General features: G+C 35.6%; 1 protein-coding gene across 1 annotated transcript in view; it reads left to right on the top strand.

The window, feature by feature from the left end:
* FBXL17 (F-box and leucine rich repeat protein 17) overlaps positions 1 to 27215 on the top strand; it is a gene marked incomplete at its 3' end in the record, with an annotated part of 295024 nt that overhangs the window by 12366 nt on the left and 255443 nt on the right. The window contains exons 3-4 of the mRNA XM_080363002.1: positions 2141 to 2398; positions 3181 to 3312. Coding sequence (XP_080219128.1) covers positions 2141 to 2398; positions 3181 to 3312 — 390 coding nt within the window. The remainder of the gene's footprint in view (positions 1 to 2140; positions 2399 to 3180; positions 3313 to 27215) is intronic.

Raw genomic sequence — 27215 nt, 5'->3', positions numbered from 1 at the left:
ATGTGCCTCTTACTCCTTGTATTTTTTAGGCCTTTGGCTGATCCTAGAATTACATATGCATGAGATTCATGGACTTCATTTAGTGAGATCCTTACAGAGCTCAGCTGTAGATTATTCAGGGTAACTTTACTCCTTGGAAAACTTTTTTGAGGATGTCCATGTTGTTTGGCACCCTCTTTAGGTTTCTTATTACTTAGTTACTTGTGGAGGTTTATAAAACAATTTCTTGGGAGTTTCGTGAATGTATAGGGTGAAGGAGAATAACCATTGGAGGGTCCCATTTGAAGCAGCAGCAACATGAACTTATCTACATTGGATATAAAATATGTACATGGGATGTTATATTCAGATCACCAATTCATAAGAAAGCATTCAAGTTCTCTTCCTTCTAGAGTTACTAGTTTAAGGTATTTCTGAAACATTATGGAAAAATTATGTAACAGATTGTCTAATTTTTCTCAAGTGGCACCAAAGCGTGCTCAGACCAAAGGTCCATCTTTTTGCTCTGTAGGTACGAGGTGTCAAATCAGCCTTCTTTGTCTTGAGGTGTAGGCTTATTTCTAGTACAAAGTTTTTTTAGTGGTGTTACCTATGAGATAGGTTTCTTAAGGCAGTGCCACAACTGATAAACTTTAGTGAGACCTCAACCTATCTTGCCAATTTTTTGTTAAGTTCCTAAGCTGGTATTAAGCACACATGTTATCCTTCTCTGTTTGTAGGGAGAGTTTGATGGTTTTGATATATGTGGTTATTGTTGAGGTATGGGGTTTTTGTGTTGTTTGTGTTTTGAGAGGTGTTGTTTGTTTAGGCATTGTTTGTGGGTCTTTTTTTGCATTTTGTTTTTTTTATTTTGTCATGTTTTCTAGCTAGCAGCTGCCTGATGAAATAGCAAGAAAAAAGACTTGCTACTAATGGAAAACAGATTGAATGCAGCAAAGAAAGTGTTTGTTTCACAACTGTGAAAGAGAGAAGCAAGAGATTCGTGTTGCTCTCTTGCCCTCTCCAGGCTTAAAGCTAAATCTCATCTATGCTAAGTGGTGCATAAGTATTTCTGAATGCTCTTGTTAGAAAGGCTTTCATCATATGTCACTTCAGGTTTCTTGAAACTGAGCTTTTAAAGTGAGGGAGTTCTGTGCATTGTGTTTTCTTACCTGCTTTGGCTTTGTTTGTTTTAACTTAAAAGGTTGAGCATGAAGAATATCTTACATTTCTTATGCTCTTTGTAGGACTGGCTTCTCTTTAAATTATTGGCATGTTAGCTACTCTGTTTACCTGAAAATAAGACAGCGTCGTATATTAATTTTTGCTCCAAAACTTTTTTACTTTTTTACATGTGTAGCTGCCTGCACACTATTTAAATTGACTTTTTAGTGAACTGTAACTAGGGCTTATTTTTGAAGCTAGACTTACATTTTCAGCATCTTCAAAAATCATGCTAGGGCTTATTTTTGGGGTAGGTCTTATTTTCAGGGAATGGGGTAACTGCAGTGTGTACAGGTACAAAGTAAATAGGACCTTTTTCAATTCAAAGAAGCTCTGCAAAAATAGTATGTGTACCTTATTCCGTGGTCTCTCATAAACTAACACTTAAAATATGCAAGTATTCTGTTCTAAAACTGAGCAAATAACAGGAGGAAACTTCTGGGGTTTAATTAGCTTTTTTTTTCTGTTACAGTATTCTTTCCTTCTCATCCGTTTCATTCACCTTAGGTTACTGTTTTCCATTATTAAGAAGCCCATTGTTACCTGCATCACTTTGGTGTTTCTTTGCTGGCACATCTTTTTGGATGATTTCCAAAGCCTTAGTAGAAACCTGTTGCATTTCAAAGACTTAAAAACCTTCTATAGAAGGTTTTTGCTGCTATAGAAGGGCAAGCAAATCCTTTTCTTCTAAAGGATGGCAAATTCTTTGTCTAAAATATGAAGAGGACCACTAACTATTATTAAGTGTTGGAGAAGAATTCTTCAAAGATAACTTTAAAACTGATTATACCAGTATGTTCTTATCTTGGAAAACAAGTATTTTCATTCTCCCAATAGCATATAGAAATGCATCTTACAAATAGTAGTTTTTGTGCTAAATTAAAGATATTTATGAAAATAATTCAATTTGAATATTTGGATTTTTTTTCTTTTACAGGTCACTGATGAGCTGTTGGAAAAGATAGCATCAAGAAGCCAGAATATTACTGAAATCAATATTTCTGATTGTCGCAATGTGTCTGATAAAGGAGTACGCATATTAGCAATTAAATGTCCTGGACTCCTAAGGTATACTGCCTACAGATGTAAACAGCTTTCTGACACCTCTATTATTGCAGTTGCCTCTCAGTGTCCTCTTCTTCAGAAAGTGCATGTAGGCAATCAAGACAGACTCACTGATGAAGGCCTAAAGCAGGTAACAATCCATTCCACAAATTTCTTTTGGAAATGTATCTTTCAACTTCTTAGCAAGTACTAAAAGGGACATGGAAGAAGTTAACCTCTTATTGGATTTAATTAAAATCAGATGGCTTCTTCTACTTTAAAAGCTGTTTTATGGAGGTATTTTCTTAGTGCAGTAAATTCTAGTCTCTAATGACTAGACATAAATCTTATTTTTTATATTTTTTAAAAATATCCAGGGATTAAATTATCCCTTTTATGATGAAATCTCTGATTTGATATCCTTCACCTCTGCTGACTGAGTTTTCCTAAACATAGTTGCTATTTGGAACCAGTGTTTAAGTAACTCTTTTTTGCGTCATGAAAGCTGAAGGTGACCAACATCTTAATTTGTTTGGCATGCAGGAAGGTTTTATCAACTCTCTTTCTTCTGTTAAATGAGCATTTAGGGTAAGCTGTGCAGTATTTAGGTTAAATCAAATATGCTCTCAGTGGTCTATCATACAGGCATTGTTAGCTACTTACATATATGCCCATAAAATAATTTAGTTCTTATGTGCTGCTCTTAGCTCTATTTTGTTGACTGTACTTAGCAAATTCATTTTGTCATGTATATAGTTATAATCTATCTTTTCTGTATATAGTACTTATAAAACCTGTAAAGAAAGATGATTTTTAAGGGGGAGCAGAGAAGCAGAAAGAAAATTCCCAACTCTCCAGTTCAGTCAAACCCTGTGTGTGGTGTGTTGTTGTTGTTGTTTTCCCTTTATTCTTAAATACTTTAATTAATTGCAGCTGGGCTCAAAATGCAGAGAATTGAAAGACATTCATTTTGGGCAATGTTACAAGATCTCAGATGAAGGAATGATGATTATAGCTAAAGGCTGTCTGAAGTTGCAAAGAATTTATATGCAAGAAAACAAATTAGTAAGTACCTGTCACGATTTTTTATTTCTCCACAGTGTTTCCATTGTCAGAGTTTTCCCTTGCTTTGTATCTGCTTAAAACTTTCTTCTGAATAGCTGCTTTTTGGCAGTGAATTGCTTAAAAATGTTCTCTAGCTGTGAAAACTTAGATTCTACAGAGATAGTTCAGAACATGAGTCAAAGTACAAGTTAAGCTAAGGCTATTACACGTATACATTAACTTTTGATTTTAACATGACATGCCAGGATTAATTGTTCGGGAGAGGCCTGATTTGTGTACAAAAATACTTAGTCTATACAGAATGTATCTTGCGTTTATGCCAGTATGTTTTTCTACAGTAAAACATGCAAACTTACCTGAACTAAAAGCTGTATGGAGGTTGGGTTCTTGACTACAAATAATACACTCACATAATCTTTTATTGAAATCTGTCACTTTCTCATCAGGATGCAGTAGTTTGCCTGTGGAAGTTGTTGAGGAGTAATAAAACTATCTTATGTCCTCATTATAAGCACTCTATGAAATGATGGTTTCTAATATCGAAAGCTAGTGTCTACTAAATGGTATAGTAGAGCACTGGCTTTTTTAATGTATTTTTTCTTGCAAGTAAGTAGAAAAATTTGCTTGCAGCTGAGTTCTTAACTGTCAGCTAATATCAGGGTTATAACCTTTAGTTTGAAAATTGCTGAACTGGAACAAATAAATGGTGTTTGTAAGAAAACAGCATACCTTGTATTCAGAGTCATTTGACGTTTGGCTTAAAATAGACATATGAATACTAATGCCTAAGATGGTTCATTTGAGAATGGTTTCTATTGAAAAAAAAAAAAAAAGGCACCAATTATTTGCTTTGATCACAATTGTAGGAAGTTGAGAAATAGGAGATAATGGCCAAAACTGACACCACAGAATAGTTTAAATGCAGAAAAAAGGGTGTGTCCCCTCCTCTTGTATCAAAACAAAATCTTTAGTACTGTGAAAATTAGTCCTTGTGATACTTACCTTAACACATGAAAAAATATTTAATTAAAAAAAAAAAAAGTAAGTTCTGAGAGGCCTGAAAGGAAAGCAGACTCCTGCAAAAATTAACTGGAGAAAGGCAAGGAAATTCAAACTATTACTTACCCTTGAATGAAGGAATAAAAACTCATTATACATATTCAAGGCTTGCATAATTATACATAAATGATTACTTAATTGTACATGAAGATTATTGTGTGTATAAATACCTGCGTAAGTGTATGATAATTGGAAAATATGCAGGCAAGGTGTTAATTTGGCCTTTTAGTTACATCTTCTTGCCATTAAAGTTTTTATTCTCATTATAGTCTGAAATGCTTCCTAAGAGGTTGACATTCCAATTGTTAGCTCTTGAAAGTTCTCTGTTTTTATTATCTGAAATGTCATCTAAGTTCTTAGTTGAAATTGGGCATGGGAAGTATCTTATTGTTTTTAAGACAATCAGGACAGATTTCACTTTTATTTTGTTTCGTTACCTTCATTATTGGAAATGTAACATTAATTTGTCATTTGAAATAAGACAAAAATATGTACTCTCAAATAGGAAACTTCTTTTAATTCTTTTGTCACTTAAAAATTGTCAAGTGGCTTATCAAAACTAATGCTTTGCCCAGTTCTTCATGCCTATATTTTTTTCAATGTCTTAATTTTATTTAGAGCTGCTCCCCAACCTTATTTTTTCAGGAAAAAATAAACTTGTGGCAAAGTTAATTTAGCTTGCTGAAGTCCACATTCAGCTCCTTAAATCTGGGTCTAGAATTGCAAACATGAATGAATTGTAAAGCTGTTATGAACTCCAGGGTGTTCCACCTTTAGAATAAAGTAAGACTTGAATTATTCCACTAGATGACAATGCTACAGAAATTGACGTTCTTTTCCCCTTGCTACAGGCAATAGACTTTCAAATCCTACTGGAAGTGTAATTTTTTTGTGATGAGTCAAGGCAACTTGAGTCATGCAAGTCTCATGCAGCTGTAAAATAAAAAATTTTACCTTAAACCCCCCAAAACCATGAAAACCCAACCAACCCAAAAATTCAACCACTACCCACTCCCCCACTTCCCCCCCCCCTCTCCCCAAACGAAACACAGGAAATGTTTAATGCTGTAGAGTTAACTTAAAAGAGAGTAGTGGTTTAATGCTTCGTGGCAAATGATAATGCATTGTTTGATTTGTCATATTTTGTGGGTTACTTTTCTTTTTAAGACTGCCTCTAAAATGAAACCACTTTTAATAGTTATTGTGACACATCTTAAGTTACTGCTGTTTTGGTGAAAAACGTGTTTTGAGGAAAGGTGTGTGTGTTCGTTTTCAAAATAAGTAAGTATTCATTCTCTGAAATGAAAATACTCTGTGGCAAGAAAACTGTACTTGACATATGAGGGCTTAGTTTGTGTCTTTGAACTTCATAGATTGTCAATTTGCTATAGGAACAAGACTTCTTCTGGCTTTCCCCCCTTTTTAAAAAGCTTCTGTAAGTTCTGTTTAAATACTGTAAATTGAATTTGTGTGTTGTGTTTGTTTTCTGGTTTCTTTCTTTTTCAGGGGTGTTCAAAATCACGTGACTCTTACAGGGATTTCTATTAGTTTCACAATGTGTAGTCCATTATAGATGGTGTGTAATGGCTTGGGTTTTCATGTAGGCTTGTCTCAGACTAATGGATTTCATACTTCAAAAATATATCTCTACAGAGGCAACCAGCAGCTAAATAATGCCTTTGTGAGTATTACTTTACAGTGAAATGTGTATCAGGCCATGCAGTTCTGTTGCTTCATCTGTTGCTAAGTAACGCCATTGTCAGACTGCTGAGCAGAAATAGAGAAAGAAGAATTTATGTTCTGATTGTTTAATACATTTGGCATTGCACAGAAAAACAGACCTTTTCCTTTCTTTGAAATGCTGATTATGTTATATTAATAAGTGAAAGCTGGAAGTAATAAACGGGCGCGAAGGATGTGTGAGGAAAAAGTTAACATCACAATGCTAGCTTCACAACACAAGGTGGTTGTTTGTGTGACTGTTTATGATCTGTATCTCTTCAAAATATGTTTATTTTTCCTCTGGCATTTGAATGGAATAGTAATTATGTACAAAGCCTCTTTTTTGAAGCATTGGAAACGTAGAGGAAAAAAAATTATAGAATTTCAGGATTTAGGAACAGTGCAAGTGTGTTGAGTTGTGTTTCCTTATCTGTCCTCAGGCAGTCTGACACATTCAAATAATCTCGCAGAAATTCAGTGTAAATGGAAAGGCAGATCATAGCTCTGTCCAGACAAAATTAGGAAATTTCCTAGCTTCTTGGTTGAATTTTATTGGACTTTTTCTTTTTTTTTTTTTTTTTTTTTTATGGTCATGGCTGGAATTGGATGCTATATAACTCTCATTTTTGCATCATATGATTGATTAATGTGAATGAAGCTGGCAGGAGATGAACTGTTTAACTTCTTGCTAACCCCTTTTTTGTCCTTCCACCCCAGACAGTCAGTTACATAGTTTCAGCTGAAAAATGGGAGAACTCCACACTAACATGCAGTATTCTAAGTGAGCAATGGGGCAGGGCTGTACTTAACCTGAATTGTCAAGGAAAATTAACCCTCTTCATTGGAGCCTTTCCTAGAAGAATTGAGCCCTAAAAGGTTTTAAAGGTATTGTGATGTCTTTGCAGAGAGTTACAGAGTAAGTTTGTGACTACAGTGCACCCAAAGAGAAGGATTGCCCCCAGGAGCAACTTTCTGCAAGCAGTGTGTAAAGTCTCGGTTTTGTCATTGTGAATAGATCTAGATATGGGAGCTCCATTTTAGAACTGGGAAACACCTTCACTTAACCATGTTGATTTTACACACTATTTTTTTTAATTGTCTTTCCTTAAGTTAGTGACTTAGTGGCTAAAATTATATTATAAAGGTTGCTGAAACTTAGCATTAGGGAGTTACAGATTTGTACCTCCCTGTTCTACTGAGAGTGTAAATGTTTTTTCATGGTCAATTAGATATGGATGAAAAGTAGCTTTTAAAGGTGAAGGTAGATGGAGTTTTAGGTCCTATAACAGGATGACAGCATTCCTACCTCTATGCTTTCTTCCCTTCCTCTCTTTTCTCCTTTTCAAGGTTGTAGAGTGGTGGATGGGAAGTAACACTGCAACTAAACTATTAGAGTTGGAACACTGATAGGATTTTTCCTGTTGCAGTAAAATGATCTTGTGAAGTAGATGGCTTGAAGACAAAAGAAAAGGATCGTTTTCCCACACTTCTTTGTGAATACTTCCCCCAAATACTTCTAACTAGCTTATTTAATAAGACTTTCCCCCCCCCCCCCCCTTTTTTTTTTAAATTGAAATCTCATGTTCTCCAGGAGACTGGTGCTGGTTTTGTAAGTAGACACAGCGTGCAGATATAGGACTATTTACTTGCTAAATGTATGTATACATATTAGGATGATGCCGATGCTGAGATTGATATCTCTACTGTATATCGTAGATTTAGACAATGACAGTTCATCTTCTGTCAAGTATTAAATTAGAGCTTTTTAAGACAAGAATTACAGGTGAGGTTGTTGGTAGTGTTCACTAGGAATGATAAGGTCCTTCTTGTATTTTATTGTATGAAACAAATTTTGTGGGATCAAAAACTTCTAATGTACAATAAAAATAAGGTTCAGTGCTTTAAAAATGCATTGAGTACCTGTACTGAAACTAAACTGAGATATGGGAAAACATGCTTTTGTAAGAACTGTTTGAGACATCTGTTCAGTATTAGAAGCTGCGTCGGAAAATTAGCCTTTCAATAAGCTTCCTTCCTGAAATGTTCACTTTTTTTCATTTTCATAACAAAATAAAACAGTTGAATAATTTGTTCAGAAGTCTAACTGATACAGCCTTATTTTTCAGTTTGAATTTTTTTAGTTCGTTTAGAACTTTTGCATTTTTGACTTGTCATTTTCTGTCATGCAGTACTTAAGGTAAAACATTCAAGCTGAGTTTAATGTTAATAGGAGGAAAAAAAATTGAGGTTGCATTCTTGTGCATAAATGTATGTTTGCTGTGGACGCATTTGGACCACTATGCAGGTGTCAGGCTTTTCCATGTCAGTGTTTATGTAAATGATGTGTCACTAAGCACAGTGCTCCGCCGTTACCAGCAGGTGGCGCTATTGACCGTGCAGTGGCGGCAGCACCTCCACGTCCTGGCTGGGGAGTCCCCAGCGCGCAGCAGGTGACACCCGCACTGGTGCCGGTCACACGCATCGTGCTCTCTCTTCGACTCACCTGCCACGGTCGCTGTCTGAGTAGTTCTTGAATGTCTTCAGACTGTTAGTATAACAAAGCCCATCCGATTAAACTGCGTTTTATGTGCATTCTTAATGAAGCATTTGAAGAGGTTTGCTTTGTGTAGTTCATTACATATTAAGAAAAAGGAAGGAGAAAACTGTTAGAATTTTGGGACATCGTGGGATATTTCATGTTCTTTTAAAATAGAATGATTTCAAAGAACATACAATGGAAATATGTGTATCTTGGAATGGGTTTCCCAGAGAGATGGTGGATGCCCCATCCCTGGAGACATTCCAGGCCAGGCTGGACAGGGCTCTGAGCAACCTGAGCTGGTTGAAGATATCCCAGCTCACTGCAGGGAGGTTGGGCTAGATGACCTTTGATGGTCCCTTCCAAGGCAAACCGTTCTCTGATTCTGTGATCTCTACTAGGTATACTGAGTATAAAATGAGTTGAAATTAACTGCTACTGGAGGCCCTGAGTGAAACACTGCAGAAAACCAGCTATTGTCCCTTGATTTGCTTTTCACTCGTTCATAGATAAGACCACCTTCTGCAATGATAATTCAGTTTTGGACTTCTGGCTTCTAACAACCTGAAATATCCTGTGGTACTAGAATATGTCTTCTGGGGATGTGTTTTTAAGTGTACACCCTGGCAAACTTTGCTTTTTGAAGCAAATTATTTTATGTGCATGCTTCTGTAATAGTGTGGATTTTCTTATTTGTGATGTTAATTTCATTTTTAATTCTGTAAAACAAAAGTACTTTACGTTTCTCTTCAGTTATATTTCAAGGCTATGCATCAGAAGCAAACTAATTTCTGTTAAGCCACTGGTGTCAGATGAAGTAGGAGCCATTTAAAGTAATAATTTTCAGCTTAATGCTTAACACCATATTTCGAGCTTTAAGTGCAGTTTCTTAAGTTATACTAAAAGTATTTTTGGATTTTATATTGTTCAAAGGCATCTCTGCAGGAGGAGATTTTACTCGAGAGTTAAAAGTTATGGTGGTATGCTGTGTTTTGGTTTTTGTGGTTTGTTTTGTTTTGGTTGGTTGGTTGTTTTTGTTTTTGTTTTTTTTTTTTAAATCTTCAGTAATGCTTTTGTCTTTTTGTAGTTTTTCTGTTCCACATCCTCCTCTCTCCAAATACTTGTCTTCAGTGGGGAAACTTCGTGTATTTAAAGAGGTGAAAGAACATTTCATTTTTACATCCATTCAGTGTTTGTGAAACTCTTTAGACTGACAGCATTGGAAACTGAAGTCCTCTTTTTGTCCACTAAACAGGTACAGCGTGAGCAGCAGCAGCAGTGCAAGCTTCACCCTACTGCCCCACCAAAGTGCTGCAAACCCTGACCTAGAGAGACACCTCTAGCAAGGGTTAAGAGGCTTGTTCAGTCTCCATGCTCACTCAGTCGTTACTGTGGCTGCCAACTGGAGTACCCATTTGTGATAGTGGATAGATATCCACATCACAAAAGCACCAAGAACTGGACTGAAAGCACCAGCCTGTTTTGTAAAAACTACTGACCATCTCTCAAATGATTTAACTTCAGTTACCACAGACCTGGGCCACTGGTAGGATTGAATGGCTCCATGTCCCATTGCCAATTCCCCTAGTTCAGTCTCTTTATAAATACTAGGGTAGCTTCTTTATACTATATACTGTGCAGAAACAAAATGTGTGTATGGACTGTAATGTTCTTGTAAAATTAGTGTGGTATACCCCTTTCAAATGCTTGGCTGTGCATGTAAATACTTACTAAGTTCAGCTATGTGGTTTCACTAGTCTGTGCTTTTTTTCTTTTTATCAAGTACTACATTTATTGAGCTTTTTAACGAACTATTTAATTTTGTGGGTTGACTTGTCATGTATAGTGTGAGTGTATGTGTGTATATATATGTTTTAAAAGCAACTAAGAACTGGAGTTGTAATGTGTATTTTTGCATTAGTTATGTTTTTGGTCTCTTGTTAGGTTACATGTGTTAGATTAATGGCTCTACCTACTCTACAGTTTAGAAAACTTTCAGTTGCTGTATTGATATAAAATTAGGTATTATACCACATACAATAATTCTTTAGGCAGTAATTTGTTACCTCTTTTTACGAATATTTTGTGTATAAAAATTTGTAGTATATGCACTGTAAATTAGCATAATGACGAAGAACTGAGAAATGGAATAAAATAGGAGTGGAAAAGTTGCTGATACAGAACTTTTTTCTACTTTTTGGTCAACATTACAACATGATAATTCATTTGATACTTGCAGATGTTATGTTTTGCATACTATTTTATAAAAGGTTAAATACGTTTATGTGTACATTCAATTCATGTCTGCTAATGCCTGCACATTAACAACTGGCATGTTCGTGAACTTGTACATCAAATTTACAAAGTACTAAAATCAAATAATATTCTTGATATTGAAGATTTGGTTACTAAAAATTTAAATGGATGGCGGTAATTTGAAAAACCTACGAACAAAGTGCAGCAAGATGGGCGCTTTAACTATAAGTCAATTTTTATGCTTTCTGTCTCCTTATTGAAAGAGCCATTGTATATTGTAATTGAAATAGATAACAAAGGCAATGGCAGTACAGAAATTAATAGCATGCATAGGGTATTTCTGTATTTCTATAGCATGCAATGTTTTGTTTTTATTAAGCGCTCTGTTAAACTGCAAATAGAAAGTTAAAATGTAATTAGTAGTCAGCTCAGAAGATGCCTGTGCAATTTCTTTACTGTTTGTGGTATTTTGTCTAATTTGACCTGTTAGCATTTTATGTAAAAAGAACAAATATAAGTAAAAGCAAACTAATAGAAAGTTGCAATAGCACATTATCTTCAAAAGAGGCTTTTACTGAAGCTATAAAACCTCTGTAATAATATGTAACTGCTATACTAAAAAAGCTGTATGCAGTGAAATTATTTTTTTCCTCGGAATTCGCGTAATTAATAAACTTTACAAGAAACACTATACTTGAATCTGCTTGCTGAAATATTTAGTTGTTATTGAACTAAGCAAAATGTTAGTTTGATTGTGTAGGGTAGATTTATATAAATTTCAATGGACATAATAATCTGGATTAAACCAGTGCAGGCACTTTTGTGTGTGTATTGTGGTAGGGTTTTTTTGCACTGTTGTTGTTGAACATGTTATTTGAACTTCTAATCTAATTTAAAAGCTTGGTGACCAGGGAGTGGTAGCTGGATATGGAGTCTTTTTGATTGTTTGAAACATCCATCTTTAATTGCCATTTGGGTCAATGGTCCAAGTATTATTGCACTACCTTAGTCACAAACAAAAATGAAAAAACTTTCAACTAAAATATATGTTTTAACAGAATGTGTGCTGCTAGATATTAAAGTCACCTAAACTGAGTTGTAACAAAAATCTTCAATCTCTGTAGGGTTTAGAGGGAGCTGGGGAGGGGCTTTATTTTTTTCTTTTTAATCTAGTGATATCTTGTGGCAATGAGACCAGTGATAAACTCTAGATGAATCAATTGTAGTCCTTCATTTGTTAGGCTGGTATCTTGACCCATGTTGTACTTTCTAAAAATCTTCAGCCCTTCACTTAGGAATAGCAATAAATCACGACTGATATTATTGCACCTAGTGAGCTGTGATACTTCTTACTGAAAGAGATCACAAACGTGATGCTGTGAAGCAAATCCTTAAAACTGTCAGTATCATTATTTTAAAATGGTGGGTATGTGCATCCATCAAAGATAATACAAATACTTTTTTATTTGTATAGGACAAAGACAAGATTATGTAAAAATAATGAATGACAGTCATGCATCTTTGTTTATATCATCTGTTCCAGCAAATTGCAGTAGAACTTTTTATGAAGCTAGAAAAATGAACTTGTCAAATTTCTGAAGCTGGATGAAAGCACTTTGTTTCTTAAAGAACATGACTGTAACTTTACATAGCTTATACTTTTAAGCGTGAGAGATCAAACCTTGTATGCTGTTAGGTGTAATGCAATTAAGTTCTAGAAATGTCTGTGTTCCCTCTCGTCATGCTGGTATAGTGACCAGTATCTGAGAACCAAACGTATTTGTGTTCTGTCACGGATATTGTGAGGTGCTTTTCCAGTGTTCAGCAAAATATTACATTGTTGGCACATGTCACAGAGTGAACTGACTGAGCATGGAAAATGAACTGCTTTAACTATCCTAACTAGTGTCTTTCTTGAGTCAAGGTTGAATTGTTGTAGCTTCTGAACTGCAACATCAGTGCACTAGATTGCATAAATTTTTGGATTTACACTTAGCTGAAGGTCTTTAATTGTAATTTTATTATCCATATCTAAACCTGATTTTGTACTCTTTCATCATCCTAGAAACTCCAGCCTTATTTACATAGAATTTGCTATGGTCTTTCTGCTGTCATTGTTCTTTTTATCTAGAATGCTAGTGCTTAAGAAACTGTGTTTGTCTGCGTTTTGGACATAGGTGCTAGCTTGGTGTTCTTTTTTCCTTCTGTTTTGCATATTTATTTATTTATTTTCCCCATATTAACCACTTGAAAGTTCTGCTGTCTGAGGCTTTCCTAAAGCTTGTCTTGCTGGTGTGGTCTTCTAACACCAACTTGTGACCATCTTCTTGCTGCATGGCATCCTAATGTTTTTTTATCTGTGTGGAGTTTGTACCTTCCTCTGACACTATGCAGAAGTTGTTTTTTAAAAAATACAAAATTATTTTTAAACCTTTTAAGTTTTTCAAGGGTTGAGGGTTATATATTCATGTTTGTCTGGGACTTGAATGCATGAGTGTAACTAGACTGACCGTCAGAATGATTTTTTGAGTGTACTGGTTTTGGCTGGGTTAGAGTTAAATTTCTTTGTAGCAGTGCATATGGTGCTAGGTTTTGGTTTTGTGCTGAAAATGGTGTTGAGAACTGAGCAGTATCAAGGCCTTTTCTGCTCCTCACACCACCTCACCTGTGAGGAGGCTGGGGGTGCACAAGAATTTGGGAGGGGGCACAGGCGGGACATCTGAGCCCAGCTGGCCAAGGGGATATTCCATTTCATGTGATGTTATGCTCAGTATATGAAGCTGAGGGAATAAGAAGAAAGGGGTTTGGAGTGACGGTGCTTGTCTTCCTAAGTAACTGTTAGGTGTGATGGAGCCTGGCTGTCCTTGAGATAGCTGAACACCTGTGTGCTGATGGGAAGGAGTGAATGAATTCCTTGTTTTGCTTCACTTGTATATGCAGCTTTAGCTTTACCTGTTAAACTGTATTTATTGTGGCCCGTGAGGGTTCTTAAGTGTTACCCTTATGATAGTCTTCCTCATCCCCCTGTGGGAAGTGCACAAGTGGCGGGATGAGGCTGAGCTGCTTGCTACAGCTAAACGACAGCAGTGGAAAACACTGGTTTGGTGTGCTGTCTCCTACCAGTTTGGTAAAATTATAAGAATGCTTTAAGAATGTTTCATGTCTAAATTATGAAAATGTAAATTAGAAAAAAATCTAGGTTACAAAATGATGGTGAAAAAGATCAAATATGAATGGGAAATAATTTTTTTTCCTTCTTAAATACAGAGAAAACATCTGAGCTCTGTGTAAGCTGAAATGGAAAACAGTAGTATCATTTTGAAAGGTGAGCAAAAAATGGTTGCTACTGTTATTCAACTAGTACTTAAATGTTATAGGACAGCTCGGTATTTGGTAGGCTAATCAAGAAATAAGAATGTTTGTTTCTTTTAGGCTTCAGAGTGGTTAATTGAGAATGAAACAAACACTTGCAAATAAATGCTCTGAAATGAACTTGCCTTACTGATAAGGGCTAAAAAAAAAAAGGCTAGCGAGCTTGTATAACTTTATATTCCAGCTCTTAGGAGGTGAATGCTGTATTGGGTAGAAGAGTAACTCTTAGCTCATTAGCTTCTTCTGTGCCATTTGTGAAAAGCAATAGCAAGCTATAGCTAAGTTCTGCAAAATGGGATTTGTTGCAAGGAATCAGTTCCACTGTGTGCTGCCACTTTCTTTCCATGTGCTGTCTCCACTGTTCTGACCTGGGTGATCTCAGCCTGCAGAGTGTTAAAAATGAGTATTTTTCTGCTGGGTTGGTAAGCTGAGCTTGCTGTGCAATGAGCTTGAGAAGGTAATAGGTCTGTCAAGCAGCATGGCTGATGTAAGGGCAGGAGCTGCTTGAGGGTGAGCAGGAGTGGGCAGCAGTGAACTGTTGAGATATCTTTACTGCTTCACCAACCAATAGCATGAATTCTGGAAACTTCCTCATCTTTCCTCCCGAAAGAAAAAAAGTGTTGTTGTTAAATGTAAGGCAATGGACCTGCTTTTATGTGAGTCAATGTGCAATTGCAGCTGCAGTTTTCCAGAAGACTTCCCTCTGAATGCTTCCAAGGATTTTTTTACATTTTTTACAGCAATGAACGTATGTTCAAACAGTGCTGCTGTTAAAGGCATAGCTATGCTTCCACTGTTGCCTCCCTTATTAGCACAAATGTCACATGCCCAAAGGATTTGTTTCTAGGCCTTGTGTGTTTAGAGGTGTTATGCTTCTGATGTATTGTCATTTTACAGTAGAAGTAGGGTTGGCCAGTTTACTGCAGTCAGGTTTTGCAACAAAGAATGTATTTGTTACAAAGGAGGTATTTACTTTGTACAGAGTGTCAGCTTTTCTCGCAACTCTTTGAATTTGTGCAGTGCTCTTTAATTGTGTTTCTAAATCTATTCTTCTTTGGAGACATTTTATAGTTTTGGAAAGAGACTATTAGAAAAGCAATTTTATAGTTGTCTTTAAAATAATTGTAATACTTTTTAATACTTGGGTTTGCTATTTAAAATATGTGAAAATTAAAGTTCTGGGTTGCATTGCAGTTCTCTTTTTTTTTTCTTGGAGGCTAGTGATAGCTCTTAATCTTGTGCACCCTCTTGAAAATACTAAGGACTGTAAGTATATAGAGAATACCTGCACTGTATAACATGAATAAAGTTTGTGATGGTATTCTTGAAATTGGATTATTTCAACACATACTACATAAGTCTACTTAAATACATTTGTTTCATGAAAATGTGAATTTCTAGATTCAAATAGTGTGAATTTCTGTGGTTTTAGGCATTTCTGAAAATACCTTAATGGTGGATGCTTTAGATATTTGTATTTTAGAGACATCAGAACAGCTGTATGTAGTAGCATTTCCTTCCATTTATAGTATTGCCCTCAGAATATCTTAGAAAATTTCTTTTTCCTTTCGTCTCACTTGGGAAAAGTGTTTCAAATAAACTTCTGGAAGGCTTGCTACAGCTGATTTTGTTTTTTTCATTTGTGACACTAGTCCTCAGTGAAATAACGTGAAATGGATGGAACTCTGGTAGTTGTAGAGATTGTGGTTGTTTTTTACCTTGTTGGGAATAAAAGAAATTTGGACAGTGAAAGAGGCTACTTTGATACTTGTGCCATTATACAAACTGAAAACAAAGAACATAACCATACTTTGGAGGAAGTTTTGTTTTTTTTTTTGGGACAAGGTAGCAACGTTCTTGTGATTGTATCTGGTAGGGCTGTGATGTCTCTACCGCTGTCCTCCACATTCCTCATTTCTGTTGTGGATAGAGTTACCTGGAAATCCAAAATGAGGGTAATTCCAGTGTTTTCATTGCAGGAATGACATTTCAGATAACATGGCAGTAGCTTACTTGTTGGTTTCAGGCAGATGACAATTAAGCTGCATTACTGTAAAGGACTGTGGGTAACATATACTCATGTAGGTAATTGTTTTCCTTTCCCATAAAGCACTCTCTCCTTGGACTGAAAAGAATATATAAACAAGGGATATCCTATATTGACATGGTGAGATACTGCTGGGTTTTATTTTCATTTGTTTCTGCTTTTACATGGGCGTCAATGGGTTCTTGGACTGTAGGAACAAGTCTAATAGATCTGTGAATCTACACCTTCCCTAAAATAAAACCTGGGTAAGGTGATACAAAAAAAGTTGCTGTGTTGGTTTTTTCCTCTTCCCGCCCCCCCCCCCCCCCCCCGCCCCCCCCAGTTACTTGAAATTTGCTAGTAATTTGCTCTGATTCTATGAAGATGATGATAGTATAGTTTGTACATCAAACTAGACACAAGTAGAAGATAGAAACAAATACTTCCACCTTCTATTCTCAAACTATTTTTAAGGAAAATTCCAAGTATATTTTATATAAGTCTTATGACAAGAAATAACTAAATCTGGATACGTATTTAGATTACTTTGATCAATTTTAAGGTATTTACTTAGTAATGCATAAAGAAGAGGTATGTTGTGATACTAGTTTCATTATTTGTAAGATGTAGATATTTTTACGTGTGCACAACAGTTTCTACTTGTCATTTAGTACTGGCTTTTCAGTTCGAAGATGAACAAGGTTATAGAAGTACTAAAGCATATTAAGCGTATTAAAGGTACACTAAAACAACTGGAAAATTGGTGTTTATTATAGTATAAGTATTTTTGATCCGAAGAGTGTATTTCAGTCAGTTTACATTCAGATTTTACTAGCTGCGCAGAAATTTTTGTAGTACAGTGTATATACATAAATACTCCGCCTTTTCAGCATGTTATTTGAAGAACAAGTATTCAAACATTTCATTCTATAATATTATTAGTTGTATATTTTTAAAGCAAATTTGCAAACAAAAATGTAATTGTTTTGTCCAGTAGTTGAAAAGAAATTTTAATAGATTCTTCTTGAATTAAACATGCTGTATATCTTTCTGTAGCTGGTATTTGTGGGAAATGCTGCTATGAAAGAAGATAAATTTCAATGCATAATAAAAGGCAACAGGCAGATCGAAGATTTAGATATCTTGGCTTAAGACTTTGTGCCTGAAATAAATTGTTCCTTTTATCTGGTAACTCTGTTAATGATGTCATTCTTTATGTATCGAATCTGCCGTCCTGGAATCATTGGTATGCTATGTCTGTGTTTACTAGGACAACTGACTTCTGCAATAGTTAGTGTTCATCATAGTAGGGTGTAATCCTCTTCCATCTGTCTAATTCTCCAGGAATATTTCTTTATGACAAATTTGACTATCTTAAAGTAACATTCAATTTCTCTGATTTCTGGAAGTTGAAATTAGATTTTACTTTTTTTTTTTTTTTTTTTTTTTTTTTTTTTTTTTTTTTTTTAAGTGAGCACTGCAAATTCTTTGCTGAACTGCATGGAAAGGGGACATAATGATTACTTTTATTACTGGTTAACCTGTTTGTAGTTGTATTCAGAAGGCATATGACTGTGGTTTTCTTAATTTAAGCTTGTCATGCAGAAAAGTTGGGCTCACAAGTGTAAGGAGTAACTGCTAGTCTCTTATACACCACAAAATCAGGATTTTTGTAAAAGCAGCTGTTGATTTGGAACACAAACGTTATTGAAAAGCTACCAATTAATTTAATATAGCTGTCTGTACAGTTTGTATTACCTACATAAATATAGCACAATAATTTCTGTTTTATAGCTTTATGTTTTCAGTTGTATATAACATTCCCTCCTTGATTACTTCAGACAGAAGTTTCCCTTCTAGCTAGAGACTATGAATGCGAGCAAATATTTTGCTTAAAAAGTTCAAATATTTCACAAAAAAGTAAGAAATCTGTATAAATGTCTGTTCATGAATTCTCAAAATTCAGTTTTTATGTACTGATTAGGAGTGGAAAACACCACAATAATGAGGGATGTGTTTTTGTTCTTTTATTGTCCTCTGAAAAATAGAACTTGTCTGTGTTCAAGCCAAGGATCAAAAATAAACTAACATTATTATTTTCTGCTTAAACATAGTGTCTATGTTAAAGATAGTCCATTTTGAGATAGATTACTTAGCTAAATGGATATAGAGAATTGTGGCATGACATGGCATACGATGAACATTTTGTTTGGGGTCTGAAAAGATATGGTAAGGCTACCTGAAATTTCTTTCCCTAGATGTTAGGGTCTGCTACAAGTGTAGGATCAAGCAGGCAGTTGTGGTTTTGTGTTGGCTTTTTTGTTTGTTTGCTTTTGCTCATCCTCTTTTTGTTCCTTGGTGGTTTTATGTGAGGAACATGGAAAAATAAGGAAACGGGGAGACTGTTTGTGCTCTCATGTAGAAAATGGATGTAACAGTTTAAAAAGAGGTCTCACACTTCTCTGAGACGCTTTCCATCCATGTAGCAAAAAGTAGTGGAGAGAATATGCTGAACAAGTCACAAATTCTTTTTTTTTTTTTTTTTTTTGGCAGCTTTAACTAAGATGACTAGCTTTTGTGTTGGTAAACATTAAGAATAAAGTTGCTTGGTGGTGGGGTCTGTTTGTTTGTTTCGGGGGTTTAGGTTGTGTGTTTGTTTTGTGGTTGTGTGGGGTTTTTTGTGGTGGGTTTTTTTTGTTTTTGTTGTTTTTTTGTGTTTGGGTTCTTTTTGTTTGTTTTGTTTTTTTAATTAATGATAAGTTGCAGAATATAGCTAAGGCTTTAAAAAGAATGAGAAAAGGTTTGGAAAAGCCTTGCTGGTCAAGTCCTTGAGATGAATAAACTAGACTTACTTTCCCAGAGGTCATATGTTCTGTGACATTAAGAAGAGACTTTATAAGGGGTTCTCTAAACTTCTTAATAGGTTTCTTGTTTGTTTGTTTCCAATGAATCCTCCTAAACTTGAGGCTAGACCTAATCAGAGGAGAGGTCAGTCATTAGTGCCACTGCTCTCCAAATCTGTCCACTCTTACAGCTTTTCTCTGCCAGAAAAGAATGGGAAGTGATGGTTGAACTGCTCCAAAAGCAAGTGGCGGGGAGGGGAGACATGTTTAAGTCATACTGTAATTAGTATTATTTCTGATAGTACATGTAAGCTACTTTTATCACAGGGAATTACTAATTCCTACTGCTCATGATGTTGTCTTAATAAATGTATTACTGAAGTAATACATGATTGTGGAATAAGAGGTGTAGATTATGAGCATCAGACTACCTTGGGAAAATTCTGAGTATGTTACATGGTGTATAGTTTCCTCCAAATGAATACGTAGGGGTGAATCACATCTGAAAACACTGAGTCTGCTGATAGGAATTATGAAAAATGGTTTTGGATTCATCTTGATAAGTGAAGTCTCAGACAGCTATGGAGTACAATGTGAAAAATCACTGCTGAGCTGGAGTGTTTTGCCATAGGTAGACTTCTACCAGATAGGTTGCAGGTTTAAATTGACAAAGATATTTTCCTGTTTTATCCTATACTAGCATGTCTCTTTTATGAGAAATTTCCAATTTCAATTATTCAAAACTGTCTTTAAAAAAGACAAATGTGTTAAGTAGAGTAAAGGCCAAGAAATGGGTAGTAGAGAGGTACCTGCTTAGTGATGGTGCCTCATTTATAACTTTTGGAACTTTTAAGTTAATTTACATGTGCTCTGATGTCTTTATGAAGTCCACTCTATTATATCAATACTGTGATTTTAATCAACTAAACCAAAACTTTTTATCAGTCAGTTTTAAAACTATTTCTGTATGAATCTGTGAGCAAGCAAGTGCCAGAATCAGTTCTTAGACTTTTCGTATGTGAATTACAGAGATAGCGAAGCTTTAAATTGCTCACTACCCGGTAACTTCTATTTTTACAGTCCTTGAATTACTCTTGGAATTGAAGGCATTTTGTCATGCAGTATTTGTATTGTTGCTTGTTTTCCTGCTTCTAAATACAAACTTAATATTATGTAAATAAGTTCAGTGTAGACTTACAAAGTGCTTAGATTTGCTATTTCAAAATTTACTTAGTTGAAGTAAATTGTTTGCATCTGCTTAGGTTGAAGAACTCTCCTATGTCAAAATTGTCACAATTCTGTGTTGTTGTTGTTGGGTTTTTTTGTTGCATTTGTTTTTGTATTTTTAAAAGGCCCAACACACAACATTATTTGATGAATCTCAATAGTCATTGATAATGTGTGAATTCTTATGATGAATTGAGGCTGACAATTTAGCCTCAATATTCTGTTCCTATTTTTACAAATGAGGTTTTTTCTGGCCACTATGGATTGCTCAAGATGAGGGTGAAAACAAGGAATTTACCTAATTATTGTATATTTCAGGGGGACTGTTTACTATTGTAGTCAAAATTGGACTGTGGAGTGGCTTTAGAGTGTCTTATCTTTTTCAGAACTGTCTTTGCTCCCTATCCAAGCAAACAAACAGAATTCCCAGGCTTCTGATGAAGGGAAAAATTGGACTCTTGTTGATAATTTTGTTTTGACAGTAGCAGCATTAAATACTGACCTTAATAAAAAAAAAAAAAAAAAGTAAACTCTTCTATGAAGTGTGGTATTTTAAAAAAATTATTTATATATTTTTGTATGGCCACATTTTTTTTTACCATTTCTCCTCTGAAAGCTAAATGATTTTTGCAGAGCTGTTCTCTTTGTTATTGAATCTAATCTAATTGTTAAAAAACCAGCATGCCTATTTTTTAGTAACTAACTTTTTACTGTATAGTGCAAGTGGTCTGTATCAAAAATGTTTATTGAAAGTTTCATTTGTTTTTAATTATTGTTTTGTCTTGCAAACTTTGAAGAAGATAGAGGGCTTCTGCCTGCAGCCTTAATTCCTCTTCAAATTTAAGTAATAGATAAATACAGTGTGGGGGACAGGGAAGCAGCAGAGTCTGCCTCGCACACAAACCTTGCTCCTGCCATCCGTTATACCTCAGGTACGCTCAAGGCAAATCCTGTGGGCCTGCGTATAAATAGAAGCAGCAGCTTCATGTTTGTTGGTTGTGGAATGAGAATGTGATCTATTCCAGAAACACAAAATTGCCTAGTTTAAAAGGAAGGATTTTGGTAATCAAGTAATTTTTTGGTAGTTTAGTTATTTTATTTATTTTATATTATCATCTTGGCTTTTTTGGGAAGTAGAAAAGTTTGGGTTGATACATTTTACTCATTTTAAAACCGAGTGCAGAAGTAGCTGACAATCCAGAAATGAGCAGGGGGATATTTGACAATACTGATTTGTATCTCAGGCTTGTTGTGCTCTTTTCTTCCTCAAATTGTTGATTTATTGCTTTCAACCAACATCAACAGCTGTGTTACACAGTTAGCTCCAGGTCCCTTTAAATTATACATGTCTGAATGTTCTTTTTTCTTCTGGCACATAATATATAGATATGCTCCAGTGCAGCTAAAAATTTCAGTATGTTTTGCTTTGGGAGAAAGTTCATTGCATAAGAAAAGTAACATTTGCAAATGTCAGAAGTACTAATTAGCTAATGATAGTTTAAAAGTGGCTGGTGATGGAGTAAAGAAACTGGTGGAGTTAGAAACTGATCTGGAGTGAAATTACACAGGTGCTTTTTTTAATTTATTTTTTGCTTATGCATAGAAAAGAGACTTTTTATACCCAACAAATGCTTGGTTTGCATGTTCTGGAAAAATGAAGAAACAGAGGGCTGGCTTGCTCCACCTGAGGGGGTCTGATATCAGGGAGGGAGACAGTAAGCAAGTGTCAGGCAGCAGGATGTGCAGCTGTGTGCAGGCAGAGTCTGGGCAGGCTGGCTGGTTGGAGGCTGCTCCCTTAGAATCATAAAACCATAGAATGTCCTGAGTTGGAAGGGTCCCACAAGGATCATTGAGTCCACCTCCTGTTCCTGCATATGACAACCCCACAGTTCACACTATGTGTCTGAGGGCGTGTCCAGTCTCTTCTTGAACATTGTCAGGCTTGTGGCCGTGACACCTCCCTGGGGAGCCTGTTCCAGTGCTCCACCACCCTCCGGGGGAAGAACCTTTTCCTAATGTCCAACCTAAACCTCTCCTGGCACATCTTCGCTCTAGTTCTGTCATTGGTCACCAAAGAGAACAGCGCCCATAATTTTCACCTTGTTATTATTCAGTGTTATTGAGATCCTTTTAAGTTGACAGATGTGGTATTTTTTTTCCCTCAAGCATTCCTTCTGTTGAGCTCTTTTCTCTTTGCCTGGTACGCTTTCACAGTTTATTTTCAGTTTTCACTTACTGGCACTAAGTTTGCTCAAGGTCAGTTTGGCTTGCTTTAATCCTGTCTGATGCCATTAAGAATGGTACACCCCCTCCACCCAGGACAAAACAAACAAAAAAAAAACAGAACCAAAAATTCAAAAAGATCACTGTTTCTCATCAGAACAAGAGTCTTAAGACTAATATGAAGAGGGAGAAGAAGTTACCAGCAAGGGTCCCTGAGTTAAGGGCACCCAGCTGACAGCAGGATCTGTCCAGCTTTGCAGAAAGCAGTTGTTCACTAGGATTTGATCTGTAGAGGACAAGCTGGTGTGTGTGTGTGGGGGGGGGGTTCTGCGTTGGGTGTTTTCTTCCTTCCCCCGCTTCCTGCCCTTGCTCCTGGTAAAAAGCAGAACATAAATAAAGCAGGTGCAAACACATCGTCTGCACTACTGTTATTGAGTGCATGCTGTTAGTACAGCACTGTGCATGTAGGCCTAGCTTACGTGTCAGACAGGCTTAGACTTGGCATTATGCTGACCTTGTTCAGATGCCCTCCATTTAATCTAAAGTAAAGATTAGCCTGAAATAAATTGCATATTGATACATCTTTATGTTCAGTCACTGTAAATGTACTTTGATGTCTAGGCTACAGAATCTGTACACTGTTCGTTACCTTGACAGGGAAAACATGTCTCACATTGCAGTTAGTCATCTGTTCCTGTGCAAGTTATAATTTTAGTGAACTTCTCAACTGTTTGTGGAAAAGTATCTAGCACTCTCTAAATGCCTGCTATCTTTCTAATTATTGCTTTGATTATTTGATTATCTTTAAAGATTGCTAAACTTAGGGTTTTTTTTCCTTTTCCCATTGTCTGAGGTTTTGTGTGTTGTGGGTTTTTTTTTTGTTTTTTTGTTTTGTTTTGTTTTTGTTGTTTTTTTTTTTTTCTTTAATTCCAGAATAGTTGAAGTATTTGCCTTCTAGGCTATGTTTAAAGGTTTACATAGGTTGCCATAAGCAAAGATGTCACTTCAGCTTGCTTCATGTACATTTGGTTATGTTCCTTTCAGATAAGCCACAAAGTATTGCAGATACTTTTTTTTTTTTTTTTTCCCCCTTGGGTCTTTAAAATCTTTTTTTCTGCCTCATGATTTTCCTTTAAAGGCTGTGGCTTTGCATATTAATTCAAATCAGAGATCAGTTCCACTTTAATTCTCGTAAATTATATAGTTGCCCTCCCTCTTTTATTTTGTTATGAATATCTACCTTGGATCCATTATATTCATCCAGTAACCCACGTTTTTGGTTAAAAAAAAACATTTGCAACAAAGATGTTGTAGGGATAGACCATGACATATAGGCTTAAATTGTCAGGCAAAATGTGATTATTTATTTGAAAATGCTGAATTTTGTCAAAAACCATGGTTATATGAAACCCACTGAGAATCATTGTCTGTCTTCCTCTTAAAGTAACCACCTTCCTTAAATACTGTCACATGATTGCAGTGCTTTAGCATTCCCAATTAGTAACTTGCACTAAGTCTGACAAATCCGTCTGCTCCTGTGTCTTGCTTTACCTGTTATGTGTTCTGTCTGATCTTTCAAGGACAGACTTCAGTAAATCATGATTATGTTAATACAGTCACTGAGAGCTTTTGGATGGAAAAGGGCTGAGCAGGCACCTCATTTTCTAGGCAGTCTTTCACTTAATTTCAGGATTATTCTAGGATGCATGTTGGGATGCCAGCAGGTTATGACACACTATTGCTGTGCATGATTATCTTGCTACATAACGTTCAGCAGGCATTGACAGATACACTGTTTCACCTTCTCAAACAACAAGTTAAATTTTAGAGTTTGATTATTATTTTTAAGAGGAAATAATTGGAAAAATGAAGGGTTTTTTTAACAGAACTTAGTTAAAATTTAAGAAGTGACTGGAGGTACTGCTTCTGGATCATGTAAGTGTTAATTAGACCTACAGCTCTTCAGAATATCTGATTTCGGTTTTGGAAATTGAGCAGTTTACACTATTGGGTTCACAAACTTATGCTTAGGTCCTCAAAAAGCTATTTCCAAAGACTTTCAGTAGGCTCAGTTTGTGTTCATTTTAAAATACGAGTTTGAAACACTATGTGGAAATCAATACTCTTTTATTTAGAGTGTCAAATTATATAATCTTTAAGAACAGATTCTGATCTGTGTCATACAAATCTGTATTTACATAGTAGTCGAAAAATAACATATCATTTGTGATGTGTGTTTTAGTCCTTCAGCTGGCCTTCTAGACTGAAATAAGTTTTTATATCTTTAAAACATACGTTACCACACTGAAATTCAAACAATACCATCAAAATTCTTGTAATTAAAAGCTAAAACAAAATAAATTTTATCTTATTTTGTGTAGTACTACCTGTGTATTTTTCATCCTTTTTTTAACATATTCTCCAACAAGACCTGATTTTAAATCCTCCTCTACTTCTCTTTATCTGCTGTTAAAGTGCACAATAGTGCACAATAGTGCACAATGAACCGTCAAACACTTTCTGTTGATATAACAAATATCATATCCTTCCCCTCTCACTTTCTCTGCTGTTTCAGTGCTACCAGCAAGCTGGCCTTTAGTGACCTCCTACAACATCACTCAGAAAACTTTACTAATAATAGTTGGAAAAAAAAAAAGTGCTTCTGCGTTAAACTAGAGGACTGGCTTTTCTGTTCCAGGGAAAGAGGATTTAAACAAACTTTCCATAACATTTGTTGGACGTGTATTTTATAGTAACCACCGTGAAGTTCAGTGCATTTAAGGAGACGATGAAACTGAGATGAAAAGATATACATTCATGAAGGCTCAGCTTCACAGCTGGTGTATAATCCTTTCTGTTGTTACTGGTGCCCTGGCCCCGGTACCCAGCAGAACAAAGGCAGCTGAATTGTAAATGGTGGGAGCTGGGGAGCCTTTCGCTGGCAGCACTTCTCATGGCCATAGGCCTTGTCAGGGCGCAGTGTGATACCCTTTATTCTGGGTGACAGATGCGAGGTGGGTTCCGCGAGGGGGAAGTCATTACTAGCGTGAGGGCAGTGTCAGATCAAAAGTAAGCAGCGATCAAACAAGGTGGAGGCCTGCGGAAGAGGCTTTCTGTCTGGCCCGAGCACCTGCCCGACCGCTGAGGGAATAGTTCTTGTGTGTCAAGGCGCATTGATGCCCTTTGATGTACAGTGAATGAGCGAAGATGGAAACTGAAGTGGAGAGGGAAGAGTTTTATTTCCCGTTTCCTCGGGACAATTAAAGGTGCTTTGCTATGTAATGCTGACACAGACTTTACAGCCAAGAAAAGCTCTGAAAGACCCCTGTTTGAAGCTAAATGTTCAGGACTTGGGTATTCTGTTTCCAGCTCTGTGTCTTACTGATGAATTTTTCAATGATGTTGCATTTCGATGACTGAGGAGAAAACTGACATTAATATTTTATTTTAGTTTCTTGAAGAAAATGATAAATTGTTATAATGCTATTACTTTTTCTAAGCTGTTTAATGAATTACTGCATACAAGAGATTAATACCTTGTGGATTTGTGCAGAACTGCAGGATTTAGATTTTTTTTTTCTTTGTTAGTATGCGTATTAAGGCATGTCTACGGCTCAGTTTTTGCATTCTGTTCAGAATTTCAGAAATCTATCAAAATTCCTTTAAACAGGAATGGAAATGTAGAAGCATGTGCTGCAAGTATACACATCATTATTTTTATGTATGGAGACTTTTACTGCCATTCAGAATATAAGGTCTAGCTAGCTATAAAATAACTATAAGTGGTTACCTATTAATATTTCAAATGTGATGATAATCTGCCATACTTGGTGTTCCACAAATAATGTTCCATTTGTGAAATATTTATATATATACACACCTGCAAAACGTAAGTGATTTTATAGCTTTAATGTTTTTTCATGGTGTTTCATGACATAATTTTGTAAATGACTGTGGTTTTTTAAGCAAAAATGTACTGGAGCTTAACCTAACTTACTCGTGTCTGCATCCTTTTTATTCTATTAAATTTACTTGACAATACCTTTTGCTATTGTGGGGTATCTTTACACAGCAAAAGTAATAACAAAAAACGTTTACTTTATTAGGGGGCATAATTGTCACATTTCAATTATAAATTTGTTTTTCAACTCTAAAGAAGTATCCATATACAACTTGTAGAGTGTGTATTATTGACAATAAATTTTAATCAAATCAACTATTCAAAATTATTCTCTAGTTTATTTAACAATTATGTAATCCTTTTTGCTGCTAACTATAAATTTCCAGTGTTTTCTAAAAGACATTCCCAAGAGATTCCCAACTTTTTTATTTTCCCCTCTTTTCCTAATGAGTTTGTGTTGTGGTGTTCCTTGTTAAATTTGGAAGTATGACTATTTATATGTTGTCAGGTATTTCAGAGGATAAACTGGTCCATTATTATCTCCCTTGATAACGTAGTATAAAACCAAAATGAAACTGCTTAAAAGACTCTAGAAGTTTTATCAGCTGGAAAAGCTTCACGTAGTTCAGTATTGAATAAGCAAAATTGAAATGTCTGTGCAAGTCTGTAAACATTGGAAAGATAGTGCAGAATTAAACAGTAATATTTGCACTGTTGCAATGCATTAAAAAATAC

The sequence above is a fragment of the Nesoenas mayeri genome (assembly GCF_963082525.1).
Source record: "Nesoenas mayeri genome assembly, chromosome: Z".
Classification (NCBI taxonomy): domain Eukaryota; kingdom Metazoa; phylum Chordata; class Aves; order Columbiformes; family Columbidae; genus Nesoenas; species Nesoenas mayeri.
Note: the sequence above shows the minus strand (reverse complement) of the source record. Positions and strands in the feature narration are given on the sequence as shown.